Source organism: Amblyraja radiata, chromosome 3, assembly GCF_010909765.2.
Source record: "Amblyraja radiata isolate CabotCenter1 chromosome 3, sAmbRad1.1.pri, whole genome shotgun sequence".
Classification (NCBI taxonomy): domain Eukaryota; kingdom Metazoa; phylum Chordata; class Chondrichthyes; order Rajiformes; family Rajidae; genus Amblyraja; species Amblyraja radiata.
The window spans coordinates 44341943-44369787 of NC_045958.1; the positions used below are offsets into that span (position 1 = coordinate 44341943).

The window sequence follows — 27845 nt, forward strand, 5'->3', positions numbered from 1 at the left end:
GTTTCTCTCACTAGACGCCATCCTGAGGTGGTTCTATATGCATGAGAAGCCCTTCTCCATGTGAAACAACACATGAAAAAACTCTGAACAAAGGAAGAATATACCTGTACTCTTGTGGGAACTTCTATGTCCATTACTAGGTGTCAGAAAGAACTGCAGATGCTGGAATCCTGCATAGACCACAAAATGCTGGAGTTCTTCCGGGTTTCAAGAAAGGCCCCAAATGGAAACGTCTCCTATTCATACCGTCCATAGATGCTGCCTGACCCCTGAGTTATTATTACTCGGCGTAGCATGGTAGTTCTGAAATCCTGCACTCCTGGATCCTGCACACTTCTAATCAAACTTTCCAATGCAGATACAGCATTGGTACTACTATGTACTACTTGATGTGAAAAACAATGTCCATTACATCTTGCTCACATAAACAGAGAAAACCCATGTAGCATATTACTAACAACTAGTTTATTCCCAATTATCAAAAATTGATGGACTGTGTTGACTACAGACCTATCAAGTGGCATTCGCTCACCAATAACCTGATTACTGATACCCAGTTTGGAAGTTGTTAAGATCACTCAGCTCTGGACCTTGTCACACATCAACGTGAGCTGAATTCCAGAGAAGGATTGAGAGTGGCTGCCCTTGATATTAACGTAACATCAACTAAGAAGGACCTACGGCACCGAGATAAAACTAAAGTCAATGGACAACAAGGGGAAAAGAAACTTAAATCTGTGTGAGGCAGATAGTTGTGGTTATTCATACCCATATAGGACATCAGTGGCGTAATTCCTCAGTGCTTTGTCTTGCGCCAATCATTCTTCAATTGCTTAATTAATGTTGTTCTTTCCATCTATATACTATTAAAAGTCTCATCTTGTTTCAATCTATGTGTGTGTGTGTGTGTGTGTGTGTGTGTGTGTGTGTGTGTGTGTGTGTGTGTGTGTGTGTGTGTGTGTGTGTGTGTGTGTGTGTGTCCATGATTGAGATTGTATTTACGCCAAAACGGTACACGGTAGCGCTAACATTTTTGCAGAACCTTACTCAGCTTTTTCCCGTCGTCGAACTTGTCAAGTTTCCTTCAGATTTAATGTCATATTTCACGTTATTGATATTTACAAGTTTAAAAAAGCCAACTTTGAGAAGAATAACCATGACTCTGCTCTGGTAGTTGCAGCTATGATGTCACAATGGGATCTCACAGTCCCCTGACATTTGCAACAATGTTGCCATCATAGAACACTCAGTCGTGGTCCTGGTAGCACAGGAGGGGGAGGGGTCATGGAAAGTGGAATTGGAAGTGCTGGGGGAGGCAGGGGAAGTGCAATTGGATTTTATTTAAAGTCCAGTGCTTGGGGAGGCAGGGGAGTGGTCGAATCTTATGTTGGGGACCAGGCCTCCTGTGGGGGCTATGGATGAGTGGTGGAATATTGCATTGGGGGAACAGGTTGCATTGGGGGATCAGGCTTCCCGTCTGACAGGGACCCAATGGGTCCCACTTGGTCTAGTATCTATATTACTAAAAGTCTGTTCTTGACCGGTTTTGGCCATCTGTGCTGCGATTTCCGAGAGAACGCCGCCAGCTACGGCCGTCATTTTTGGCCACCTCGCTCAGAGCCCCCCTTAAAAATGACAGAGATATTAATGTTTTTACAAAATTCCCCATTCTCTCTGCTGCCCCCGCTGGCGGCAAGGGGGAGGGACTATAAAACCAGTAAGTGGTATGCCACACAGTCTCTTCAAGATGGAGGAAGACAGAGGGTCACTTTCTCTGAGCTGTGAATAACACTGAACACATGTCTACTCAAATGTAAGTGCCCTTAGTGGTTCTAAAATGCTTGCAGAATGTGTCTATTGGTTCTAAAGCTTGCAAATAAATGTCTATTGGTTCTAAAGCTTGCAAAAAAATGTCTATTGGTTCTAAAGCTTTCAAAAAATGTCAATTGGTTCTAAAGCTTGCAAAAAGTGTCTCTATTGGTTCTAACGCTTACAAAAAAATGTCTATTGGTTCGAAAAATTGCAAAAAGTGTCTCTATTGGTTCTAAAGCTTGCAAAAAATGTCTCTATTGGTTCTAAAGCTTGCAAAAAATGTCTATTGGTTCTAAAGCGTGCAAAAAAATGTCTATTGGATCTAAAGCTTGCAAAAAAAGGGTCTATTGGTTCTAAAGCTTGCAAAACAATGTCTATTGGTTCTAATGCTTGCAAAAAAAGTCTATTGGTTCTAAAGCTTGCAAAAAAAGTCTATTGGTTCTAAAGCTTGCAAAAAATGTCTATTGGTTCTAAAGCTTGCAAAAAAATGACTATTGGTTCTAAAGCTTGCAAAAAATATCTATTGGTTCTAAAGCTTGCAAAAAAAAGTCTATTAGTTCTAAAATGGTTCATACTAGCGCTCCAGAAAGCTCCCCCCCCCTCCCTCCTCCACCCCCCCCCCTTCCACCCCTCCTCCTCCCCCCTCCCTCTCTCCTCTCCCCCCCCCCCCCATCTGGTTGGCTTGGCTTGGGTGTGTCTTGAAATTGAAAGGCACTACTTACTGCAAATGGTGGCATGAAGTTGAAAGGCACTACTTACTGCAAATGGTGACTTGGGAGCTTTGGCTTGAAGTTGAAAGGCACTACTTACTGCAAATGGTGGCTTGGTTGCTTTGGCTTGAAGTTGAAAGGCACTACTTACTGCAAATGGTGGCTTGGGTGTGGCTTGAAGTTGAAATACATCACTTACTGCAAAGGGTGGCATGAAGTTGAAAGACGCCACTTACTGCAAATGGTGGCATGAAGTTGAAAGGCACTACTTACTGCAAATGGTGGATTGGTTGCTTTGGCTTGAAGTTGAAAGGCACTACTTACTGCAAATGATGGCATGAAGTTGAAAGGCACTACTTACTGCAAATGGTGGCTTGTGTGTTTTGGCTTGCAGTTGAAAGGCAGTACTTACTACAAATGGTGGCTTGGGTGCAATGGCTTGAAGTTGAAAGGCACTACTTACTGCAAATTGTGGCTTGGGTGCTTTGGCTTGAAGTTGAAAGCACTGCTTACTGCAAATGGTGGCTTGGTTGCTTTGGCTTGAAGTTGAAAGGCACTACTTACTGCAAATGGTGACTTGGGAGCTTTGACTTGAAGTTGAAAGGCACTAATTACTGCAAATGATGGCTTGGGTGTGGCTTGAAGTTGAAAGGCACTACTTACTGCAGATGGTGGCTTGGGTGCAATGGCTTGAAGTTAAAATGCATTACTTACTGCAACTGGGGGCGTGGGTGCATTCGCTTGAAGTTGAAAGGCACTATTTACTGCAAATTGTGGCTTGAAGTTGAAAGGCACTACTTACTGCAAATGGTGGCTTGGGTTCTTTGGCTTTAAGTTGAAAGGCACTACTTACTGCAAATTGTAGCTTGGATGCTTTGGCATTAAGTTGAAACGCACTGCAAATGGTGGCATGAAGTTCAAAGGCACTACTTACTGCAAATGGTGGCTTGGTTGCTTTGGCATGAAGTTGAAAGGCACTACTTACTGCAAATGGTGGCTTGGGAGCTTTGACTTGAAGTAGAAAAGGCACTACTTACTGCAAATGGTGGCTTGGGTGCATTGGCTTGAAGTTGAAAGGCACTATTTACTGCTAATGGTAGCATGAAGTTGAAAGGCGCTATTACTGCAAATGGTGGCTTGGTTGCTTTGGCTTGAAGTTGAAAGGCACTACTTACTGCAAATGGTGGCGTGGGAGCTTTGACTTGAAGTTGAAAGGCACCTCTTACTGCTAATGGTGGCTTGGGTGTGGTTTGAAGTTGAAAGGCACTACTTACTGCAAATGATGGCTTGGATGCAATGGCTTGAAGTTAAAAGGCATTACTTACTACAAATGGTGGCTTGGGTGCATTGGCTTGAAGTTGAAAGGCACCACTTACTGCAAATGGTGGCATGAAGTTGAAATGCACTACTTACTGCAAATGGTGGCTTGGGTGCTTTGGCTTGAAGTTAAAAGGCACTACTGTAAATGCACTTACTTCCTGTTTGCAATGTATATTGATTTTAGATAAAACACTACCACTTACAGCTGTGATTTTTGGCCATCTTACTCAGTCCCCCTCCGCTGAGCAGGTGCAGAGAATTCTTCCCATCAATGAAAAATAAAAGTGTTATTAGTTTTTTTTTAAATGTTGAGAATCTCTCTCCTGTCAATTACTCCATGAAAGCCACACCTTTTCCGGTGGGGGGGGGGGGGGGGGGGGGGGGGGGGGGGGGGAGGGGTTATAAAACCCGGAAATGTGGGTGTGGCTCAGTCTCTGCAAGATGGAGGAGGGAGAAGTCACGACTCGCTGTCTTTAGTGGCTTTGCACCCTACTTCAAATGGTATGAAACTGCACTTGAATTTGGTGGCCTTGCACCCTGCTAGAAGTGGTAAGAAACTGCACTTGAATTTGGTGGCCTTATACCCTGCTTGAAATAGAATTTCAAGGATTAGCCGTGAGTCAACTACCAGCCCACCAGCCGTGAGTGAGTGAGTTGCCAGCACAACAGGCTTGATTGACTGAGACGCCAGCCCAAGAATCCATTTGGCGCACAATTTGCATACTAGCCCTCTGGAAACCAGTCCCTTCAGCCCACAACACCCATACTAGCGCTCCAGAAAGCCCCCCCCGCCAACTGGCCACCAATATTAGAATTGGTGGAGAGGTGGAATATTGCGTTGGATGACCAGCCCTCCTGTGTGATGCTGGGACCCAACGGGTCCCACTTAGTCTAGTATACTATTAAAAGTCTTGTCTTGTTTCTATATGAGTGTGTATGCAATTGAGATTGTATCTACGCCAAAACAGTACAGGGTAGCGCTAACGTTTTGCAGAACCTTACTCAGCTTTTTCCCGCTGTTGACCTTGTCAAGTTTCCTTCAGATTTGAGGTTATATTTCACTAGTTATTGATATTTAAAGGTTTAAACAAACCAACTTTGAGAATAATAACTGACTGTGAGAGTAAGACATTTCTGGCAGCTTCCAGTGATGATGTCACAATGGCATCTCAGTCCTCCAATCACAATGGGATCTCATTTACATACGCTTCCATGAACATTCCGCCAGTCATAAATGACATCACAACGGGATCTCAGCTGCCAATCAACAAGCTATGAGAGTTTTCTTACATTGTTGTAAGGAGAGGAACATGGTTGGGGAGTTTTAAAAGTTTTAAAGTGACATTTAAAAGTTTATAAAACCCCCACTTTGAGAAGGATTTCTTCAAATCTGCACTGGCAGTTAGGCAGATATGATATCACAACGCCGTACCAGCTACAGTGTTGCTATCCCAGAACAGTGAGTCCTTCACAGCAAATGTCCCAGAAAAGAATCTGCCAGCCTAACCCAGCACAGCAAAGTTTAATGATTAGTTTTGGATAACAAAAGATGTCCTTGTCAGTGGCACCTACATCACATTAAATCTTAGTGCCATCACATTTTTTTTAAAGTTTAAAATGAGGGAGGGTGAAAAAATGAGCCGACCTGCATAGTTGGGGGCTATGGACGAGTGGTGGAATATTACATTGGGGGAACAGGTTGTATTGGGGGAACGGGTGAGTGGCGGAATCTTACGTTGGGGGGTGGGTTGCATTGGGGGACCAGGCCTCCTGCGGAGGTTATGGGTGAGTGGTCGAATGTTGCATTGGGGGACCAGGCCTCCCATGTGACAGGGACCTGACGGGTAAGTGATGGAATCTTACGTTGGAGACGGGATGCGTTGGGGGACCAGGCCTCCCCTGGGGGCTATGGGTAAGTGGTGGAATATTGCGTTGGGGGAACAGGTTATGGTGGGGGGACGAGTGAGCGGTGGAAACGGGTTGCGTTGGGTTTACGGGTGAGTGGTGGATTATTGCGTTGGGGGAATGGGGCCCAATGGGTCCCACTTGGTCTAGTATAACTATATACTATTAAAAGTGTGTGTGTGTGTGTGTGTGTGTGTGTGTGTGTGTGTGTGTGTGTGTGTGTGTGTGTGTGTGTGTGTGTGTGTGTGTGTGTGTGTGTGTGTGTGTGTGTGTGTGCGTGTGATCATACTGCTCAAAAAAACGACGCTCTAACTGTAAAAAATTTACATATTCCTGTAGAGTTTTATCCCTTGGAAATTTCGAGCTTTATTATCTGAAAATTTTGAGCTTTATTCCTTGAGTTATTTATGAAAATTTTCACAAATCTGAAATATCTTTGAAAATAAACGAGCTGATTACGTCACAATGGGTCTGCAACGCGCGGCCTGCACTCTGTTCCACGCGGTGCGAGTGACCTCATCCCCCCGACCACTCCCCCCCCCCCCCGTACTCAGGCCCTGGAGCATGCAGCTGCCAGCCGCCAGCCGCCAGCCGGAAGCATTGGGTTCAGGAACCAGCCCTCCCCGTGATGACCCCTCCGCCACCGGGCTCTGGATTGAAGCCGCTGAACATGCAGTCCTTTGGTTGACGCGCGCCCTGCTGCCCGCTCCCCACTCCCCACGCATTGTGAGTGACGTCACCCCCCCACTCACCGCTCCCTTCTTCCTCCTCCCCCTCCTCTCTCCACCTTCCTCCCCCTCCATTCCTCCTCCTCCTCTTCACCCCTTCCCCCCCTCCTCCTCCTCCTTCTCTCTGCCCCTCCTCCTCCTCCTCTCACACCCCTCCTCATCCTCCCTCCTCTAAACCCCTTCCTCTACACACCCCTCTCCCCTCCCCCTCCTCACCCGGCCCTGCCTCCTCGCTCCCCCATCTCCTTATTTTCATACCCCATTTTCCTCCCCCCCTTTCCACAAGCCTTCTTCTTCCCCCTCTTTTCCCCCCCTCTCCTCTAAACAACTCTCTCTCTCTCTCTTCTCTATCTCTCCTTCTCTCTCTCCCTCTCTCTTCTCTCTCCTTCTCTCTTTCCTCTCTCTCCTCTCTTCCCCGCTGCCTCTCTCAGCTCTCCTCCGCTTCTCCTTCCCCCCCTCTACTCCTCTCTCTCTACTCTTCTTCTCTTCTCCTCTCTCCTCTCTCTGCCCATCTCTCTCTGCCTCTCTCACTCTCTTCCCCATCCTTCTCTCTCTCTCTGCCCCCTCTCTCTCTCTGCCCCCTCTCTCTCTCTGCCCCTCTCTCTCTCTCTGCCCCTCTCTCTGCCCCTCCCTCTGTCCCTCTCTCTGTGTCTCTGCCCCCTCTCTCTCTACCCCCCTCCCTCTCCCTCTCTAGACACGCCTGTCAGTTGGGGGCTATGCATGAGTGGATAGGGTGGGAATGGGGTAAAAGAAGCGAATGAATAATATTAATATAATATCAAGTAGGTGGTTAGTGTGTGTATGGGAGGTGGTTAATGTGCGTGTGATGCCGCAGGCTGCCCCCCCCCCCCCCCCCGCAACCGCATTGAGGAGACGGGACCCAACGGGTCTCACTTGGTCTAGTATGTATAAACTAAAACTCTCATCTTGTTATACATTCAATACAACAATACAATCAGTTTTATTCATCACATTGCACATAAAGTGCAAGTGAAATGAATTTGTCGGCAGCGGCACAATGATAAAGAACACACAATCTATATTACTAAATCTCTGATCTTGACCGCTTTTGGCCTACTGTGCTGCGATTTCCGACAGAACGCCGCCACCTACGGCTGTCATTTTTGGCTACCTCGCACAGAGCCCCTCTCCACCTTACGGGTGCGGAGGATTTTTCCCATCGATGACAAATCAGAGAAATATTAATGTTTTTTTTTTTTTAAACATTCTCTCTGCTGCCCCTGCTGGAGGGAGAGGGAGGGACTATAAAACCAGGAAGTGGAGTGCCTCACTCATTCTCTGCAAGATGGATGAAGCCAAGGGTCACGTCTCTCTGAGCTCTGAATAACTGAACAAATGTCTACACAACTGTGAGTACCCTTAATGTGGTTTGAAAATGAAAATATAGTTTGTTTGAAGTAAAAAGGCACTGCCTGCAAAAGGTTGTTTGGATGCTTTGGCTTGAAGTTGAAAGGCACTACTTACTGCAAATGGTGATTTGCGTGTTTTACTTGAAGTTGAAAGGCACTACTTACTGCACATGGTGGCTTCGGTGCTTTGGCTTGAAGTTGAAAAGCACTACTTGCTGCAAATGGTGGCTTGGGTGCTTTGGCTTGAAGTTGAAAGGCACTACTTGCTGCAAATGGTGGCTTGGGTGCTTTGGCTTGAAGTTGAAAGGCACTACTTACTGCAAATGGTGGCTTGGGTGCTTTAACTTGAAGTTGAAAGGCACTACTTACTGCAAATGGTGGCTTGGGTGCTTTGGCTTGAAGTTGAAAGTCACTAATCACTGCAAATGGTGGCTTGGGTGCTTTGGCTTGAAGTTGAAATGCACTATTTACAGCAAATGGTGGCTTGGGAGCTTTAGATTAAAGTTCAAAAGGCACTACTTACTGCAAATGGTGGCTTGGGAGCTTTGGCTTGAAGTTTGAAAAAATCACTATTCTCTCTACTGCCCCTGCTGGAGGGATGGGGAGGGACTATAAAACCAGGAAGTGGTGTGCCTCACTCGCTCTCTGCAAGATCGATGAAGCCAAGGGTCACGTCTCTCTGAGCTCTGAATAACACTGAACAAATGTCTACACAACTATGAGTACCCTTAATGTGGTTTGAAAATGAAAATATGGTTTGTTTGAAGTAAAAAGGCACTGCCTTCAAATGGTTGTTTGGGTGCTTTGGCTTGAAGTTGAAAGGCATTACTTACTGCAAATGGTGGCTTGGGTGCTTTGGCGAGGTTGAAAGGCATTACTTACTGCAAATGGTGGCTTGGGTGCTTTGGCTTGAAGTTGAAAGGCACTACTTACTGCAAATGGTCGCTTGTGTGCTTTGGCTTGAGGTTGAAAGGCACTACTTACTGCAAATGGCGGCTTGGGTGATTTGGCTTGAAGTTAAAAGGCACTACTGCAAATGCACTTACTTCCTTTTTGCACTGTATATTGATTTTAGATAAAACGCTACACTTACGGTTGTGATTTTTGGCCATCTTACTCAGTCGCCCCTCCGCTGAGCAGGTGCAGAGAATTCTTCCCATCAATGAAAAATTAAAGTGTTATTAGTGTTTAAAAAATGTTGAGAATCTCTCTCCAGTCAATCACGCCCTGAAAGCCACACTTTTCCGGTGGGAGGGGGAGGGGTTATAAAACCCGGAAGTGTGGGTGTGGCTCAGTCTCTGTATGATGGGGAGGGAGAGGTCATGACTCTGTCTGAGCTGTGAATCAACTGAACACACTGAATGTCTACTGAACTGTGAGTTTGGTGTTATGTGTGGTTTTATGGTGGGTTCACCCTGCATGAAATGGTATGAAGCTGCATTTGAATGTGGTGGCCTTGGACCCTGCTTGAAGTGGAATAAAACTGCACTGAATTTGGTGGCCTTGCACCCTGCTGAAAGTGGTATAAAACTGCACTTGTATTTGGTGACCTTGGATCCAGCTTGAAGTGGATGGAAACTGCCCTTGAATTCGGTGGCCTTGCACCCTGCTCATAGTGGTAAGAAACTGCACTTGAATTTGGTGGCCTTGAACCCTGCTTGAAATGGTAGGAACATGGATTTGAATTTGGTGGACTTGCACCCTGCTTGAAATGGTAGGAACATGGATTTGAATTTGGTGGACTTGCACCCTACTTGAAATGGAATTTCAAGGAATAGTCATGAGTCAACTGCCAGCCCACCAGTCGTGAGTGAGCTGCCAGCAGATCAGGCTTGAGGGACTGAGCTGCCACCCTAAGAACCCATACCAGCACTCCAGAAAGCCCCCCCGACTGGCCACCAATATTGGAATTGGTGGAGAGGTGGAATATTGCGTCGGGGGACCAGCCCTCCCGTGTGAACATGGGACCCAACGGGTCCCACTTAGTCTAGTACACAATAAAAATTTAACACAAACATCCACCACAGCATTCATCACTGTGGTGGAAGGCACAAAATTTGGCCAGTCCTCCTCCATTTCCCCCCGTGGTCAGGACCAGAATTCAGAGTCAGTCCAGGATCGGCTCTTCCCCACCGGAGACCGCGGCTTTAGGTTGGTTGAAGCTCCCCTCCAGGGGTGATGGTAAGTTCACGCCAGGCCCGCGGAAGAAATTGGCCCACGGGCCGGCGGTGGAAGCTCCTTCTTCTCCCGGGTCCCCCACGAGGGATCCCGGGCTGCGGACACCGCGCCAGCTAAAACTCTGCAGGCCGCGGCTTCAGGCTGCCGGCTGCCGCGTGCCAGCAAAACAAAGCGCTCCCCTCCAGCGAGCCCCAGCGAGGGCTCGCCTGCTCCACGCCGAGAGTCCACGCTGCGCCCGCTGCTGAAGCCCCGGGCGCGTCTCCGGGAAAGGCCGCCCGATCCTCGTTGTTAGGTCACGGGGGAGGCGACCTGGAAAAAGTCGCCTCTCCATGGAGGAGGCAACCAAAACGGTTTCCCCCTCACCCACCCACACCACCCCCCACACAAGACACACAAAGAAACATTAAAAACATACTTTAAAACATACTAAAAAAACAAAAAAAGTTGGAAAAAAATGGACACACTGCTGACAGGGCGCCGGCTTGCAGCGCCCCCACTGAACCTATGCAGGTTTGTGTTGTTTTTCTATTTGCGCATAAACGGTACAAGATAGCGCTATGATTTTTGCACCACCTTACTCACCATTGTCTTGTGCTGTAAGTGAAACAAGTTTTGTTCAGTTCAATGGTGTATTTTCAAAATTACGTATTATTATATATATATATATATATATATATATATATATATATATATATATATATATATATACACAACTAAAACTCATCTTGTTATCTGCAGGTTTGCATTCTTTTTCTATTTGCACAAAAACGGTACACGATAACGCTACGATTTTTGAGCCACCTTACTCACCATTGTCCTGTGCTGTAGGTGAAATAAGGTTTGTTCAGATCAATGGTATATTTTAAACATTATTAAGGTTTAAAAACGCACATGCGCAGTTGGGAGAGAGTTCCCGTGCGCATCTTTACTGGCATCGCAAAGGGCACCCGACGAGTCCTCAGCCGCACCGGCACAGTTGGGGCCTTCCCAGAATTGATATCGCCATCTTTTTTTCCACCACGGCAAACGACGGCTCAATAGACAGGAGTAGGCCATTTGGCCCTTCAAGCCAGCACCGCCATTCAATGTGATCATGGCGATCATCCACAATCAGTACCCCGTTCCTGCTTCTCCCCATATCCCCCGACTCCGCTATTTATAAGAGCCCTATCTAGCTCTCTCTTGAAAGTGGGGCCCCATGGGTAAGTTCCATTGTTTTAATTTCTGCCCCCCTCTATCCCCCCCTGGCCCTGGGCTGGGGTTCCCCGCCTGAAGCCCTCCCCCTCCCTCTCCCCCGGCTCCAGGATGCTCACTGCCGCCCCCTACCACACCCCCCACCCCCTCGGCTCCAGGACATTCGCCGCCACCCCACCCCTTCAGCCCCTGCCCCGAGGAGCAGCACTGTGCCTGCGGTGAGGAAGAGCGCTGGAAGGAAGAGGACCGGCACCCAGGGCAAGGTAGGCCTCTTCCTCCGCCTCTCCCTCCCCCTCCCCATCTCCCTGCTCCGCAATTTTGAAATAAGAGGGAGAATGAAGAGGATGGAGAGGGAGTACAGGGGGATGAGGGGCAATGAGCCGCGCCTGCGCAGTTGGGGGCTATGGTTGAGTAGTGGAATATTGCATTGGGGGAACGGGTTGCTTTGGGGGACCAGGCCTCCCTTGTGATTGGGACCCAATGGGTCCCACTTAGTCTAGTAGACACTAAATGCTGGAGTGACTCAGCAGGACAGGCAGCATCTCTGAGAAAATGGATAGGTGATGTTTCAGGCTGGGACCCTTCTTCAGATGTTGCCTGACCCACTAAGTTACTCCAGCATTTTGCATACACTTTTGCTATAAAGCAGCATCTGCAGCCCCTTGGTATTACATTGTTCCTTCCATCTTAACTTCATACATGAAGACCTTACCTAAACATGGCATAATGCTGAGTTCCACTCAGAATTCCTCAAGCAAAGAAAGAAATATGTGCCTGAAAGCAGCAAGAACTTGGCTACTTCAAAGGCATCTCCCAAACCCACAACTCTATCACCGCGTACAAGCATGGGAATATCTCAATCTACGTTGCTTTTTCATCACTGAATATTCCTACCCTACCACACTGAAGAAGTTCAGGAGAAGAACTGCAGTAGTTCAAGGAGGTGCTTCACCACCATTTCTCAAGTCATATAGGGATGGGCAACAAATGCATGGCTTGCTAGCAATGCTCCAAAGAAATTAATATTTTTATTAAGAAATGGTGATAAGCTTCCCCAGTCTACATTCTGTGAATTTGTAAGAAGTTATTGCCCTGCCATTTAATACCTTGAGGTGTTCAACAGTTGAGAGTCATCAAAAAAGGTAAAAGACAATGAGATGTAGAAATTCCAGGTCTTCTGCAACCACACACACAGGTAGAAATTCTGAACTTTCTCATTGCTGGCAGTGTCAGAGAAACAGTGGTTGAGTTTAAAAAACACTGACAGACATGTTGCTCTATCATGTGTTTCTCATTTGAAGCCAGGCTTCCTCGCGGCAAATTAGCAACTGGAAATTCAGCCCCATATTTGTGGCTTTTTTTCCCTGAAGAGTTTTAGTGCTACAATCTTAACATTAATTTCAGAATAATAGCGAGATCTAAAAAAAAAGAGGCACAAGAGACTGCAGATGCTGGAATTTGAAATAAACAACAAACTGCTGGCGGAACACAGCAGGTCGAGTAGCATCTGTAGGGGGGAGGAATTGTCGTAATTTCAGGTTCAAGATGGCTAAATAAAAACATGCTGGGGTTGCCTTGCTACTACTAAAATAACAAAATATGTTTACCACCTCATTGATTTGACTGGAGGCAGATTGGAAAGCATTGGCATATTTAAATGTATACTTTCTTAAATTAGAAGAAAAAAACCCTTATCAACCAGTGGTGGATTTTCTTCGTATATTTGCCAACAAAAATCCAATTCCTTTGTGCTTGGTAATATTTGAAATGATTATCAAGCAGCTGCTTGGTCAATAGGCAGTAAACTCTTTGTAATCTCTTGAGCTGCAATTTAGTGAAATATGGGGGATTAATAAGTAAGAAATACAATTCTGTTATTTATTTTCTTGGAATATACTTACCAAAGAATGGAATAGGGTTGTGTGGTACTTTATTCAGCAATTCTAAACAAATAATTTACATGATCTAATATTTAATTTGAAATTGAACATTCTTTCAAAATATATAGCATACTCATTTTTGACTTTTAACCATCAGACACAAAATAAATTTTGTTAACCAGTTAACAAACCAGTTAAAATCAGAAATTAACATAAAATGTACAAAAGTGGTGCTGGTTAACTATGCCTGATACATTACTCAGTCCTAGTGATTGTCCATTCAAAAGTGAGAAATGACAGTACTTCTAGTGATGCGCGCAGCCTTACAACATTAGATTCCTTTAAAGTACCATCAAGTTGCAATTACAGAGCCACAGGACAAATCAAGGACTTGAATGGTCCAATAATCACAAGAATGCTTTTCACTTCTGGGTTCTACATTGCAATTCGATCCTGACATATAAGTTAACACAATTAATTTGCCTGCTTCCATTTCATGTAAATATGTTTTGGCTACTCGGTGATTATCTTAGTGATTTTATACTCATAGCAATTATGCTTTAAATCTTTTGCACATGTAGGCTATAGTAAACCTGCAACAAGAAATAGAAAAGTTGTCATTCTTGTCAAGACAGACTGAGAAATTGTTGAGGATTGCTTCCAGGAAAACTTACTTTGCATCTGGCTCAACTGTCCCTTACCTACAGTATGTATGCTTCAGGGCATATCAGCTGGTGGTATTGAATTGAGTGGTAAATTATCTTGGATGGTCAACCATCTTGGCTAGGTGACTGAAATGGAAAGATGTCCATTCCCTAGTTCTAACATCATTGACCAGTTAAAACCCTTTAAACATTTTTTTAAAAGTGCTGGTTTTCATCCACATTTAATTTCCTATTGCATGCTATTAATATTTATACTCTCAGCTTGCTTTGATTTTTCTTCAATTGATAAAAATACACTTCCCAAATTTATTGCAGGAATGAATAGCAAAACAATTGGCAATGCTATCAGTACTCACCTGCTATGTATACTAGATATCTTAGTCGGACACTGTAGATATTGCTTGAATCGAAGTTCAAAAGCTTGGCCTATGGTACTGATAACATCTTGAGCCAACCCGTCACAGCATTCCAATATATGGCATGCTTTAAAAACATTAAATAACAGCTGTCATGTTTCAGCTTATACATGATTTCTACTGAATTAACTTTAGCTGTCAAATCAAATATAAGATTCATTCCTGTGATCACAATAATAGATTTCTGCAAGTAATGTCAACAGCACCAAATTCGCAGAAGAAAATTAAATGTGATTCACTGCACAGCAAAATTGGTATTGCAATCTGAACATTATGGATTCTGTAAACCACAATTGGCCAAAAGCAGTTACAGTGTGGACAGCTCAAGACAGGTATGTGGTTAAAGTATGAAACAATAATGGTTTTGATTTATCCTAATTACATGAGCTAATCTGCTTTACTGTTTTAAATGGGTTTTGTCAAATGTGAGCGGGCTTAGCTATTTAAAAAGCAAGTACTCCATAAGATGCATAGGCACAGTTCACAAATTTCTGCTCATTCATCAGTCCGTCCAACCCAGGAATCAGTCTAGTAAACGTGTGTTACACTACCTCCATGACAAGAACACTCTTCCTCAAATAAGGAGACTAAAACTGCACATATGACTCCAGAGAATGTCTCACAAGGCCCTGCAGCAAGGCATCCTTGCTCCTGCACTGAGATGAAGATCAACATATAATTTATCTCTCCTGTTCATTGCACTTGGGATATTGATTTCATTAAGTGGCACACAAAGACACCTACTTCCTCATCTATCATCATTCCAGTAGTCATGTCTTTCTGTTTATAAAAACCAAACGGATAACCCCAAAATTCTCCTCATTAAACTGCATCTCCCATTCATCAAGCTTGTCTAAACCACATTGAAGCCCCTTCACATCTGCTGCACAACACACACCCTCCTTCTTCTCCTGCCCAATCCAGCTATGTGTCCAACATTTAATCTTCTCCCTCTTAGACAGTTCTTTAGTCTCTTTCGTTGAACTCAGAACTTCTCCCAAATCTCAAGTCTACTGGTTTTTCTGGCAATTTTTATTGAACACTGTTTTGATTTAATATTACTCCTAAATTATTTTGTCAAACATGAGAGTGAGCAATTGTTGTGATTCGTGTGTATATTCTCTAAATATTATCCATTACATGTCCACTATCAACCCATTTGATACAATTACCCAATTTACCGTAGCCAGTTCATGCCTAGTTCTCTTGTGGTCTGCCCATACATATTTTCTGAGCTAATATCCATCCTCGCCATCACATTGATTTCTTCCGTTATTAACCAAGATTACTCCACCTTCTTTCACACAATTCTTCACAAAAAAGTAGTCAAAATCATAAATTTGAATCCCACAAAGTATGGATGTTGGGCAAATTGAAAATGTACCTGGCTTTTAATTCAACACTGCAATCTCCCTACTTTTGTTAGTTAAAGTATAAAGGCATTACAGAAAATTATGGATAAATGGGATTAAGATGCTCATCCACCACATTCATTTGTCAGAATAAGTTCAAAGGACTGCACAGTGGGTGGCACAGTGGTGCAGCGGTAGAGCTGATGCTTTACAGCATCAGATACCCGAGTTCAATCTATGGGTGCTGTCTGTACAGAGTTTGTTCGTTCTCCCTGTGACTGCATGGGTTTTCACCGGGTGCTCTGGTTTCCTCCCACATTCCATAGACGTGCAGGTTTGTAGGTTCATTGGCTTCTGTAAATTGTCTCTAGTATGTAGGATAGAACTAGTGTACAGGGCGGCATGCTGGTTGGCATGGATTTGGTGGGCCAAGGGTCTGTTTCCGTGCTGCGTCTCTAAACTAAATGAACTAGACTGAATGGTTTAATCCTATGCTTATGTTTCTCGAGTACTTGCTATTCCAAATTAGCCAGCAGATCCCAGATATATGGTGGGAGAATAATTCAGTCATGTAACAATCTTGGTCTTGGTTGCATTTACTCAGGCACTTGATGATATTAATAAGACTTATGCTACTGAATAACTAAAACCTGTATAAGACAAAAATGGGACTACATAAAAGTAACTAGGACTTCCTAAAGGACTGCCTGGAATCAATAGGGAGACACACTTGGTCAGCAAATTACATCCAAAGCAAGTGGTGTGGGTATTCCAAGGTTTTCTGTTTTTTTCCTTGGAACAAACAGTGGGCAGGACAATGGACATTATTATTCTCCAGGGGCAGAAACACCTCTAGTAAATCTGATTCTGCATTAGCAGATTTGAACAGTGGATAGAGATTCTACAAAAAGCGCAGAATCTAAATTTAAGTAAAGTTTTCTTCTGTTTAAATAATTCACAAATATTCTCCTAATACCAACTTTGATATTGATAGCACAAATACAGTTGGGTTCTTTGGTACGATATCCAAGTAGCCAAATATTATGGTCAAAACATCAATGCGAGGGGAAAGCCATGAAAAGCCTCAGATTGATATTGGTTGTACATTTATTTCTATCCTGTCAAATATTCATAGAGATGGGAGGGTTAACTTAAGTAAATGATAGTTGCATTCGAGTCTCTGTATGGGTTGCCAATAAGGCTTTCAGCAAAATTCTGGCAAATCTAAGCCATTGATAACTTTAGTCCAAACCATTTACGCACCTTTACAGTATTGTACTTGCACGATTCTTATGCTAGCAATAACATCTGCATTAAAGTTAAAAACAAAATGTCATAAGAGTGCATTAAGCATTGGCACTATTTAGACTCAATCAGTCATTTCCAGGCTATAGTTCCTAAGGTTAGGTAAGTACTTATTTGTGTTGTTCACAATACAGGTGGTTTGGCATACCCTCCCTCAATTAGCCACTTGGATATCGCAGCTTGCAAAAGGTATCATCTGTCAGAAAGAAGTCATGATAAGACATGACAGCTTTGTAATATGATACCTCCACACTGACAGGGAAAAAAAGGTGCAAACTATTTTTACTCCGAGATTTTTTTTTAATTTACAGAGAACATTTATTCTAACCATAATTTTTCAACGAGATACTCGTACATTTAAAACAAAGTCATATCCATCCATAAAGTTACAACCTACCTGAAATTCAGCCCATTTTCTTGTGTAATTTTTAATTGCAAATTGATACCAATTATCATAAAACTGTAGTTGTGAGATGTTAATGATATTAATGCTCATGTTCATTTAATGAGACGATTTTCATGACACAATGAGTGCAGCAATATCATTAAATATCATCATTTAATGATTCATAAATGTCTTCAATATTTTTATCTAGTGTACTGAAGAAATCTATTCTCAGGTTTCATTGGGTGTGATTCCTTATTTTAAAAAAATTGAAGAATTCATTGGCAGTGCAAAAGCAAATCAAAACATTCATTACCTCGACGGTTCACTGGGTCCTTTGCCACATATGCAACATAATCTGTAGTGTCCTGTTAAGTATAAGGAAGAAAAATAGTTCAATGGAATGCTGTAGGATTTATAATAAAATACATTTGCTGTTATGAGAACTTTTACTAAATATTTTTTTTCTCACAAATATATCTTGAGAAAAATATTATATATATATATAATATATATATAATACACATATATACACATATATACACATATACATATATACATATACTAGACTAAGTGGGACCCGTTGGGTCCCATGTTCACACGGGAGGGCTGGTCCCCCGACGCAATATTCCACCTCTCCACCAATTCCAATATTGGTGGCCAGTGGGGTTGCTTTCTGGAGTGCTGGTATGGGTTCTTGGGGTGGCAGCTGAGTCCCTCAAGCCTGATCTGCAGGCAGCTCACTCACGGCTGGTGGGCTGGCAGTTGACTCATGACTATTCCTTGAAATTCCATTTCAAGCAGGGTGCAAGTCCACCAAATTCAAATCCATGTTCCTACCATTTCAAGCAGGGTTCAAGGCCACCAAATTCAAGTGCAGTTTCTTACCACTATGAGCAGGGTGCAAGGCCACCGAATTCAAGTGCAGTTTCCAACCACTTCTAGCAGGGTGCAAGGCCACCAAATTCAAGTGCCGCTTCATACCACTACAAGCTGGATCCAAGGCCACCAAATACAAGTGCAGTTTCATACCACTTTCAGCAGGGTGGAAGGCCACCAAATTCAGTGCAGTTTTATTCCACTTCAAGCAGGGTCCAAGGCCACCAAATTCAAATGCAGCTTCATACCATTTCATGCAGGGTGAAACCACCATAAAACTACACAAAACACCAAACTCACATTTCAGTAGACATTCAGTGTGTTCAGTTGATTCACAGCTCAGACAGAGTCATGACCTCTCCATCTCCCATCAAGCAGAGACTGAGCCACACCCACACTTCCGGGTTTTATAACCCCTCCCCCTCCCACCGGAAAACGTGTGGCTTTCAGGGCATGATTGACAGGAGAGAGATTATCAACATTTTCAAACACTAATAACACTTTTATTTTTCATTGATGGGAAGAATTCTCTGCACCTGCTCAACGGAGGGGGGACTGAGTAAGATGGCCAAAAATCACAGCCGTAAGTGTAACGTTTTATCTAAAATCAACTATCTGCAGTAGTGCCTTTTAACTTCAAGCCAAAGCACCCAAGCCGCCATTTGCAGTAAGTAGTTCCTTTCAACTTCAAGCCAAAGCACCCAAGCCACCATTTGCAGTAAGAAGTGCCTTTCAACTACAAACCAAATCACCCGCCACCATTTGCAGTAAGTAGTGCCTTTCAACTTCAAGCACAGCACCCAAGCCAACATTTGCAGTAAGTAGTGCCTTTCAACCTCAAGCCAAATAACCCAAGCCACCATTTGCAGTAAGTAGTGCCTTTCAACTTCAAGCAAAGCACCAAAGCCACCATTTGCAGTAACTAGTGACTTTCAACTTCAAGCCAAAGCACCCAAGCCACCATTTGCAGTAAGTAGTGCCTTTCAACTTCAAGTCAAAGCACCCAAGCCACCATTTGCAGTAAGTAGTGCCTTTCAACTTCATGCCACCATTTGCAGTAAGTAGTGCCTTTCAACCTCAAGCCAAAGCACCCAAGCCACCAATTGCAGTAAGAAACATAGAAACATAGAAATTAGGTGCAGGAGTAGGCCATTCGGCCCTTCGAGCCTGCACCGCCATTCAATATGATCATGGCTGATCATCCAACTCAGTATCCCGTACCTGCCTTCTCTCCATACCCTCTGATCCCCTTAGCCACAAGGGCCACATCTAACTCCCTCTTAAATATAGCCAATGAACTGGCCTCGACTACCCTCTGTGGCAGAGAGTTCCAGAGATTCACCACTCTCTGTGTGAAAAAAAGTTCTTCTCATCTCGGTTTTAAAGGATTTCCCCCCTTATCCTTAAGCTGTGACCCCTTGTCCTGGACTTCCCCAACATCGGGAGCAATCTTCCTGCATCTAGCCTGTCCAACCCCTTAAGAATTTTATAAGTTTCTATAAGATCCCCTCTCAATCTCCTAAATTCTAGAGAGTATAAACCAAGTCTATCCAGTCTTTCTTCATAAGACAGTCCTGACATCACAGGAATCAGTCTGGTGAACCTTCTCTGCACTCCCTCTATGGCAATAATGTCCTTCCTCAGATTTGGAGACCAAAACTGTACGCAATACTCCAGGTGTGGTCTCACCAAGACCCTGTACAACTGCAGTAGAACCTCCCTGCTCCTATACTCAAAAAGAAGTGCCTTTCAACTTCAAGCCAAATCACACGCCACCATATGCAGTAAGTAGTGCCTTTCAACTTCAAGCCAAAGCATCCAAGCCACCATCTGCAGTAAGTAGTGCCTTTCAACTTCAAGCCAAAGCACCCAAGCCACCATTTGCAGCAAGTAGTGCCTTTCAACTTCAAGCCAAAGCTCCCAAGCCACCATTTGCAGTAAGTAGTGCCTTTCAACTTCAAGCAAAGCACCCAAGCCACCATTTGCAGTAAGTAGTGCCTTTCAACTTCAAGCCAAAGCACCCAAACAACCATTTGCAGGCAGTGCCTTTTTACTTCAAAAAAACCATATTTTCATTTTCAAACCACATTAAGGGTACTCACAGTTGTGTAGACATTTGTTCAGTGTTATTCAGAGCTCAGAGAGACGTGACCCTTGGCTTCATCCATCTTGCAGAGACTGTGAGGCACACCACTTCCTGGTTTTATAGTCCCCCCCCCTCCCTCCAGCAGGGGCAGCAGAGAGAATGGTGATTTTTTTAAACTTCAAGCCAAAGCTCCCAAGCCACAATTTGCAGTAAGTAGTGCCTTTCAACTTCATGCCACCATTTGCAGTAAGTAGTGCCTTTCAACTTCAAGCCAAAGCACCCAATCCAACATTTGAAGTAAGAAGTACCTTTCAACTTCAAGCCAAATCACCCGCCATCATTTGCAGTAAGTAGTGCCTTTCAACTTCAAGCCAAAGCACCCACGCCACCATTTGCAGTTAGTGCCTTCAACTTCAAGCAATACACCCAAGCCACCATTTGCAGTAAGTAGTGCCTTTCAACCTCAAGCCAAAGCACCCAAGCCACCATTTGCAGTAAGTAGTGCCTTTTAACTTCAAGCAAAGCACCCAAGCCACCATTTGCAGTAAGTAGTGACTTTCAACTTCAAGCCAAAGCACCCAAGCCACCATTTGCAGTAAGTAGTGCCTTTCAACTTCAAGCCAAAGCTCCCAAGCCACCATTTGCAGTAAGTAGTGACTTTCAACTTCAAGCCAAAGCACCCAAGCCACCATTTGCAGTAAGTAGTGCCTTTCAACTTCAAGCCAAAGCTCCCAAGCCACCATTTGCAGTAAGTAGTGCCTTTTAACTTCAAGCCAAAACACCCAAGCCACCATTTGCAGTAAGTAGTGCCTTTCAACTTCAAGCAAAACACCCGAGCCACCATTTGCAGTAAGTAGTGCCTTTCAACTTCAAGCAAAACACCCGAGCCACCATTTGCAGTAAGTAGTGCCTTTCAACTTCAAGCCAAAGCACCCAAACAACCATTTGCAGGCAGTGCCTTTTTACTTCAAAAAAAACATATTTTCATTTTCAAACCACATTAAGGGTACTCACAGTTGTGTAGACATTTGTTCAGTGTTATTCAGAGCTCAGAGAGACGTGACCCTTGGCTTCATCCATCTTGCAGAGACTGTGAGGCACACCACTTCCTGGTTTTATAGTCCTCCCCCCTCCCTCCAGCAGGGGCAGCAGAGAGAATGGTGATTTTTTTTAACTTCAAGCCAAAGCTCCCAAGCCACAATTTGCAGTAAGTAGTGCCTTTCAACTCCATGCCACCATTTGCAGTAAGTAGTGCCTTTCAACTTCGAGCCAAAGCACCCAATCCAACATTTGAAGTAAGAAGTACCTTTCAACTTCAAGCCAAATCACCCGCCATCATTTGCAGTAAGTAGTGCCTTTCAACTTCAAGCCAAAGCACCCACGCCACCATTTGCAGTAAGTAGTGCCTTCAACTTCAAGCAATACACCCAAGCCACCATTTGCAGTAAGTAGTGCCTTTCAACCTCAAGCCAAAGCACCCAAGCCACCATTTGCAGTAAGTAGTGCCTTTTAACTTCAAACAAAGCACCCAAGCCACCATTTGCAGTAAGTAGTGACTTTCAACTTCAAGCCAAAGCACCCAAGCCACCATTTGCAGTAAGTAGTGCCTTTCAACTTCAAGCCAAAGCTCCCAAGCCACCATTTGCAGTAAGTAGTGACTTTCAACTTCAAGCCAAAGCACCCAAGCCACCATTTGCAGTAAGTAGTGCCTTTCAACTTCAAGCCAAAGCTCCCAAGCCACCATTTGCAGTAAGTAGTGCCTTTTAACTTCAAGCCAAAACACCCAAGCCACCATTTGCAGTAAGTAGTGCCTTTCAACTTCAAGCAAAACACCCGAGCCACCATTTGCAGTAAGTAGTGCCTTTCAACTTCAAGCAAAACACCCGAGCCACCATTTGCAGTAAGTAGTGCCTTTCAACTTCAAGCAAAACACCCGAGCCACCATTTGCAGTAAGTAGTGCCTTTCAACTTCAAGCCAAAGCACCCAAAACAACCATTTGCAGGCAGTGCCTTTTTACTTCAAAAAAAACATTTTTTCATTTTCAAACCACATTAAGGGTACTCACAGTTGTGTAGACATTGTTCAGTGTCATTCAGAGCTCAGAGAGACGTGACCCTTGGCTTCATCCATCTTGCAGAGAGTGAGTGAGGCACACCACTTCCTGGTTTTATAGTCCCTCCCCCTCCCTCCAGCAGGTGCAGCAGAGAGAATGGTGATTTTTTTAAACTTCAAGCCAAAGCTCCCAAGCCACCATTTGCAGTAAGTAGTGCATTTTGAACTTTAAACCAAAGCTCCCAAGCCACCATTTGCAGTAAATAGTGCATTTCAACTTCAAGCCAAAGCACCCAAGCCACCATTTGCAGTAAGTAGTGCCTTTCAACTTCATGCCACCATTTGCAATAAGTAGTGCCTTTCAACTTCAAGCCAAAGCATCCAAACAACCATTTGCAGGCCGTGCCTTTTTACTTCAAACATTTGTTCATTGTTATTCAGAGCTCAGAGAGATGTGACCCTTGGCTTCATCCATCTTGCAGAGAGGGAGTGAGGCACACCACTTCCTGGTTTTATAGTCCCTCCCCCTCCCTCCAGCAGGGGCAGCAGAGAGAATGGTGAATTTTTTAAAAACAATTAATATCTCTCTGATTTGTCATCGATGGGAAAAATCCTCCGCACCCGTAAGGCGGAGGGGGGCTCTGGGCGAGTTGGCCAAAAATGACGGCCGTAGGTGGCGGCGTTCTGTCGGAAATCGCAGCACAGTAGGCCAAAAGTGGTCAAGATCAGAGATTTAGTAATATATATATATATATATATATATATATATATATATATAGATATATATATATATATATAGATATATATATATACACACACACACATATATATATATTTTTTAATATTATATGTGTGTATTATACACACATATAATATTAAAAATACATATATATACACACATACACACATATATATTATGTGCGTGTGTGTGTATATATATGTGTGTGTGTGTGTATATATATGTGTGTGTGTGTATATACACACACACACACACACACACACAAATATATATATATATATATATAATGTTATATATATATAATATTATATGTAATATATAAATTGCACTATTTACCTCACTATATCTATACAAATATGCGTGTGGGCAACTTGAGCCGATGAGCCTGGTACCACGTTGTAAGAATCTATGACTAAGTGTGCGGTGTTACATTTTGGGAAGTCAAACAAGGATAGGACTGTCACAGTGAACAGTACAATTCCCAAGTCTTCAATTCCCACCCACGGAAGGAATGACTCTCAGTATGTAATAAATCAGAATCCAGGTAAGTATCATTTTTAACTAGCAAGTTAATGAAGAAGGAAAAATATATTCATTTCCTTGTTAGTTTTAATGGGCTGTTTTGTTTGATAGCATGTCTGTAATCGACAGTTTTGTTCAGATTAGTGTTATGTATTTTACAGCAAAATTGCAATTTCATGTACATTTGCAATTTTTTTAAAGCATTTTATGCAGCATCATAATGTATTAGTTGTATTCCTCTCATCCCGATAATGTTCATCCTTAAAAGAAGTGTATCCCATGAAAGTCATTAAAACATTCAATCTCTTTGGAATATTACTGAATTTAAAGCAGGTATCCAACTGCAGCTACCAAATCTCATTAACATTAGGGTTGAAGGTGGTTTTGGCTAGATCTTTTAAGGACAAAAACTTTTATTGAAATATTTATAACATTAATTTGTATTCAGACTATGGCTGCTGCATAACATGGAGCATTGCAATCAGTCAAAGTGGAAAGGATTTACTTCTGCCAGTCAGGTGCTTATGAAGAAAGATCCCATTGCCAAAGAAAATATTGAAAGCTTACTGAATAAGAAATAAGGGCTGTCAAGCTTATCACTCTTTCTTAACATAAGATATAAATCCTGGCTTATGCTGTCACTTAAATCAAGTAATGCCTTACCGGATCACCACCAGATGCAAAGGAAATGGACTGCATATGATGATTTGCTATAATCTGTTGAATCAGGACCAAAAACACAAATCATTAATCTCAGTTAAGAGAGTTTATAAACCAGGGTAACATAAAGAGCGCCAAACAATTAAACGCTGTGAATCAGGAGATGTTGAAGGTACTCACAAAGCAATTATCATCAAAAGATAACATCAATCATACTCCTTAATAATTATCTGAAAATATTTAGGATGCTGCTTTCAAAGAGTTGAGGAGAACCAATAGTGTATGGTGTTGAGTCACATTTCTCAATTAGGAACACTTCAACAAAACTTTTTAGAGTTCACGGAAGATGATTGGATTGTTGTTCTTTCCATTCTCCCAATCATAAACCTACAACAAAGCACCATTGCAGCTATCCTGTAACTAAACCAGTGGCAAGGTATTAATTAGCAAAGAGAAAGTGACAAAAAATCCACTTTCCCTTCACCAATTAATTTTCACACTTTGAAACTGGCATCTTTGTTGAAATCTATTTCTTCTGCAATATAACATCCCAGTAACACATTTCCCGTTGAGCCCATGGGCAAGCTACCTTGGCAAGGGAAAATAATTTTGAACAGTAGAACTGTTTTCTGATTTCCTCACATGCTGTGCATTTTTAGCTCCACAGCATGAATCTTTATAAAAGGCAGGAACCTGCCTCCAAGTCACCACAGTTGACGTGTGTTGCTATGCGTCATGTGAGGAGCACTGCTTTGGATGAACTCTCAGTTGCCTGGGGCTAGATATATTAACTGTGACTTCTCCTATCCTATCCCCCCAAAATCTAACCAATGTAGAAACATAGAAAAATAGGTGCAGGAGAAGGCCATACGGCCCTTCGAGCCAGCACTGCCATTCAATATGATCATGGCTGATCATCTAAAATCAGTACCCCATTCCTGCTTTTTCCCCATATCCCTTGATTCCTTTAGCCCTAAGAGCTAAATCTAACTCTCTCTTGAAAACATCCAGTGAATTTGCCTCCACTGCCTTCTGTGGCAGATAATTCCACAGATTCACAACTCTCTGGGAGAAAAGGTTTTTCCTCATCTCAGTCCTAAATGGCCTACCCCTTATTCTTAAACTTTGACCCTTGGTTCTGGACCCTCCCAACATCGGGAACATTTTTCCTGCATCTAGCCAGTCCAATCCTTTAAGAATTGTATATGTTTCTATAAGATTCCCTCGCATCCTTCTAAATTCCAGTGAATATAAGCCCAGTCGACCCATTCTTTCATCATATGTCAGTCCCGCCATCCCGGGAATTAACCTGGTGAACCTACTCTGCACTCCCTCAATAGCAATAATGTCCTTCCTAAAATTAGGAGACTAAAATTGCACACAATTCTCCAGGTGCAGTCTCACCAGGGCCCTATACAAATGTAAAATTGTAAAATGTAACATTAGAACTAGTGAATGGAATTTGATAGTTGCTAGATAAAAGAAAATCCTAAATGACGAGAGTGTGTGGCAGAGCGGATCAAGGTGGCTTATGTGAAGCAAATCCCAGCATTGATAATGAGGTACCATTTGGCAAATTGTCTCAAGAGTATTCGTTGTTTAGATGCAGATCAAAGAGTAAATGAGGTGGGAAGGACATCTGTGTTATTCCAAAACATTCATTTAAGTATACTGAAAATTAAGCTCCCCTATAGGCATGCAACCTTCTCACCTTGAGTTTACTTTATGTGCCCAGGTAATCCTACAGTCCAAAGCATAGTAACAGCCTAATACTCTTGTCTCACGCACACCTCCGGCCTCTTCCTTCACCCATTATATCCAAAATAACTGAGCACATTTTTACTGCAGCAACTGAATGAAAGCAAAGGCAAAAATAATCATGTACTTCTCATGAGCACACAGGAAATAAAGCGTCAAGATGGATACTTTGTAGAAGTCCATAGAATATCTTTAAAAGGATGTTGCCAGACCTAGAGGGTGTGAGCTATAGACAGAGGTGAGTAGGCTGGGACTATATTCCTTGGAGCGCAGGAGGATGAGGGGTGATCTTATACAGGTGTATAAGATCATGAGAGGAATAGATCAGGTAGATGCACCGAATCTCTTGCCCAGAGTGGGGGAATTGAGGACAATTGAGGGCACGTACAAAATGGTGGCGGAGCGGGCACATTGCGACGCCCCGTGTCTCCCAAGAATTGGAGAAATAGCGACAATTCCCCTACCTGTTTCAAGGCTGCTCACATGGAGCAGTCTTGTATCCCTTTCGTATGGCCGACAGGAACTTCTGGACTTCGGTTCCTGCGGCTGCAACAACTTTCTGGGTGATCTCCGTCTCGCTCCTGAGCTCGTCAGAGCAACGGAGCACCGGAACCGCGGGGCTGGAGACCGCCAGCAGAGCCGCGGGGCTTGAGAACACCACCGGAGCAGCGGTGCTGGAGAACGCCAGCGGAGCCGCGGGGCTGGAGACCGCCACCAGAGCCACGGAGGCGCGGAGCAACGGAGCGGCAGAACACCAGCGTGCACCAAGCCAGCTCGGCCGACCGGAAGCACCAACAGACGGCGACGCGTACGAAAGCACCGCCGGGGACGCAGTGGTGGGTTAAAGGCCAGGTTAGAGCTAGCCCCACACAGGCTAGCGATTCCTAGCCTTTTCCTCGCCAACGTGCGCTCACTGGCAAACAAAATGGACGAACTCCGGCTAAGGATCACCTCCCACAACTGGATCAAAGACTGCAAAATCCTGATCTTCACGGAAACTTGGCTCAACATCGACGTTCCTGATAGCGCCATCCAGCTAACGGGGCGAGATTTATTCCGAGCGGACAGGACAACAGGTGGGGGTCTGTGCATTTATGTAAATAAAGCATGGTGCACGGACTCCACCATCATCGAGAGTCACTGCTCAGCTAACCTTGAGTTCCTTTTGGTTAGATGCAGACCGTTCTATCTGCCCAGAGAGTTTACCTCCACTGTTGTGACTGCAGCCTATATCCCTCCTGATGCTAATGCCAAGCTTGCAATGAAAGAGCTGCATACTGCCATTAGCAAACAACAGACTCACAACCCCGAGGCAGCCTTCATTGTTGCGGGTGACTTCAATCACTCCAACCTGAAGACTGTACTCCCCAAATTCCACCAACATGTCTCCTTCGACACTAGAGTAGACAAGACACTGGACAAAGTCTACACTAGCATGGCTGAAGCTTACAAAGCCGTCCCCCTCCCCCACCTTGGTCAGTTTGATCACCTCTCATTGTTCCTGCTCCCTAAGTACTCCCCACTCATCAGACGGGTTAAACCCACTGTCAGAGGAAGCGGACTCCACACTTCAGCAGTGTTTTGGAAACACTGACTGGAAGGCGTTTGCAGCCCAGGCCACCCTTGACTCCCACACGGACATTGATTCCTACACATCCTCTGTTCTGGACTTTATAAACTCCACCATCAATAGTGTCACCTCCCTCAAACGGGTGACCATATTCCCGAATCAGAAGCCATGGATGAATAGCAAGGTCAGGCTACTGCTGAAAGCACGGGACACCGCTTTCAGGTCAGGCGATGCTCGAGCCTACAGTCCATCCAGGGCTAACCTGAAGAGGGGCATCAAGAAGGCCAAGCACTGCCATAAGCTCAGGATTGAGGAGCACTTCAACAACCACTCCGACCCCGGACGCATGTGGCAAGGC

The 27845-nt window shown here is 43.9% G+C and overlaps 1 protein-coding gene across 1 annotated transcript in view; it reads right to left on the reverse strand.

Moving 5' to 3' along the window:
• The window catches only part of shc3 (SHC adaptor protein 3), a 132476-nt gene that overhangs the window by 32171 nt on the left and 72460 nt on the right, over window positions 1-27845 (reverse strand). The window contains exons 5-7 of the mRNA XM_033017729.1: window positions 24163-24216; window positions 17537-17588; window positions 14119-14245 (exon numbers count right to left, since the gene is read on the reverse strand). Coding sequence (XP_032873620.1) covers window positions 14119-14245; window positions 17537-17588; window positions 24163-24216 — 233 coding nt within the window. The remainder of the gene's footprint in view (window positions 1-14118; window positions 14246-17536; window positions 17589-24162; window positions 24217-27845) is intronic.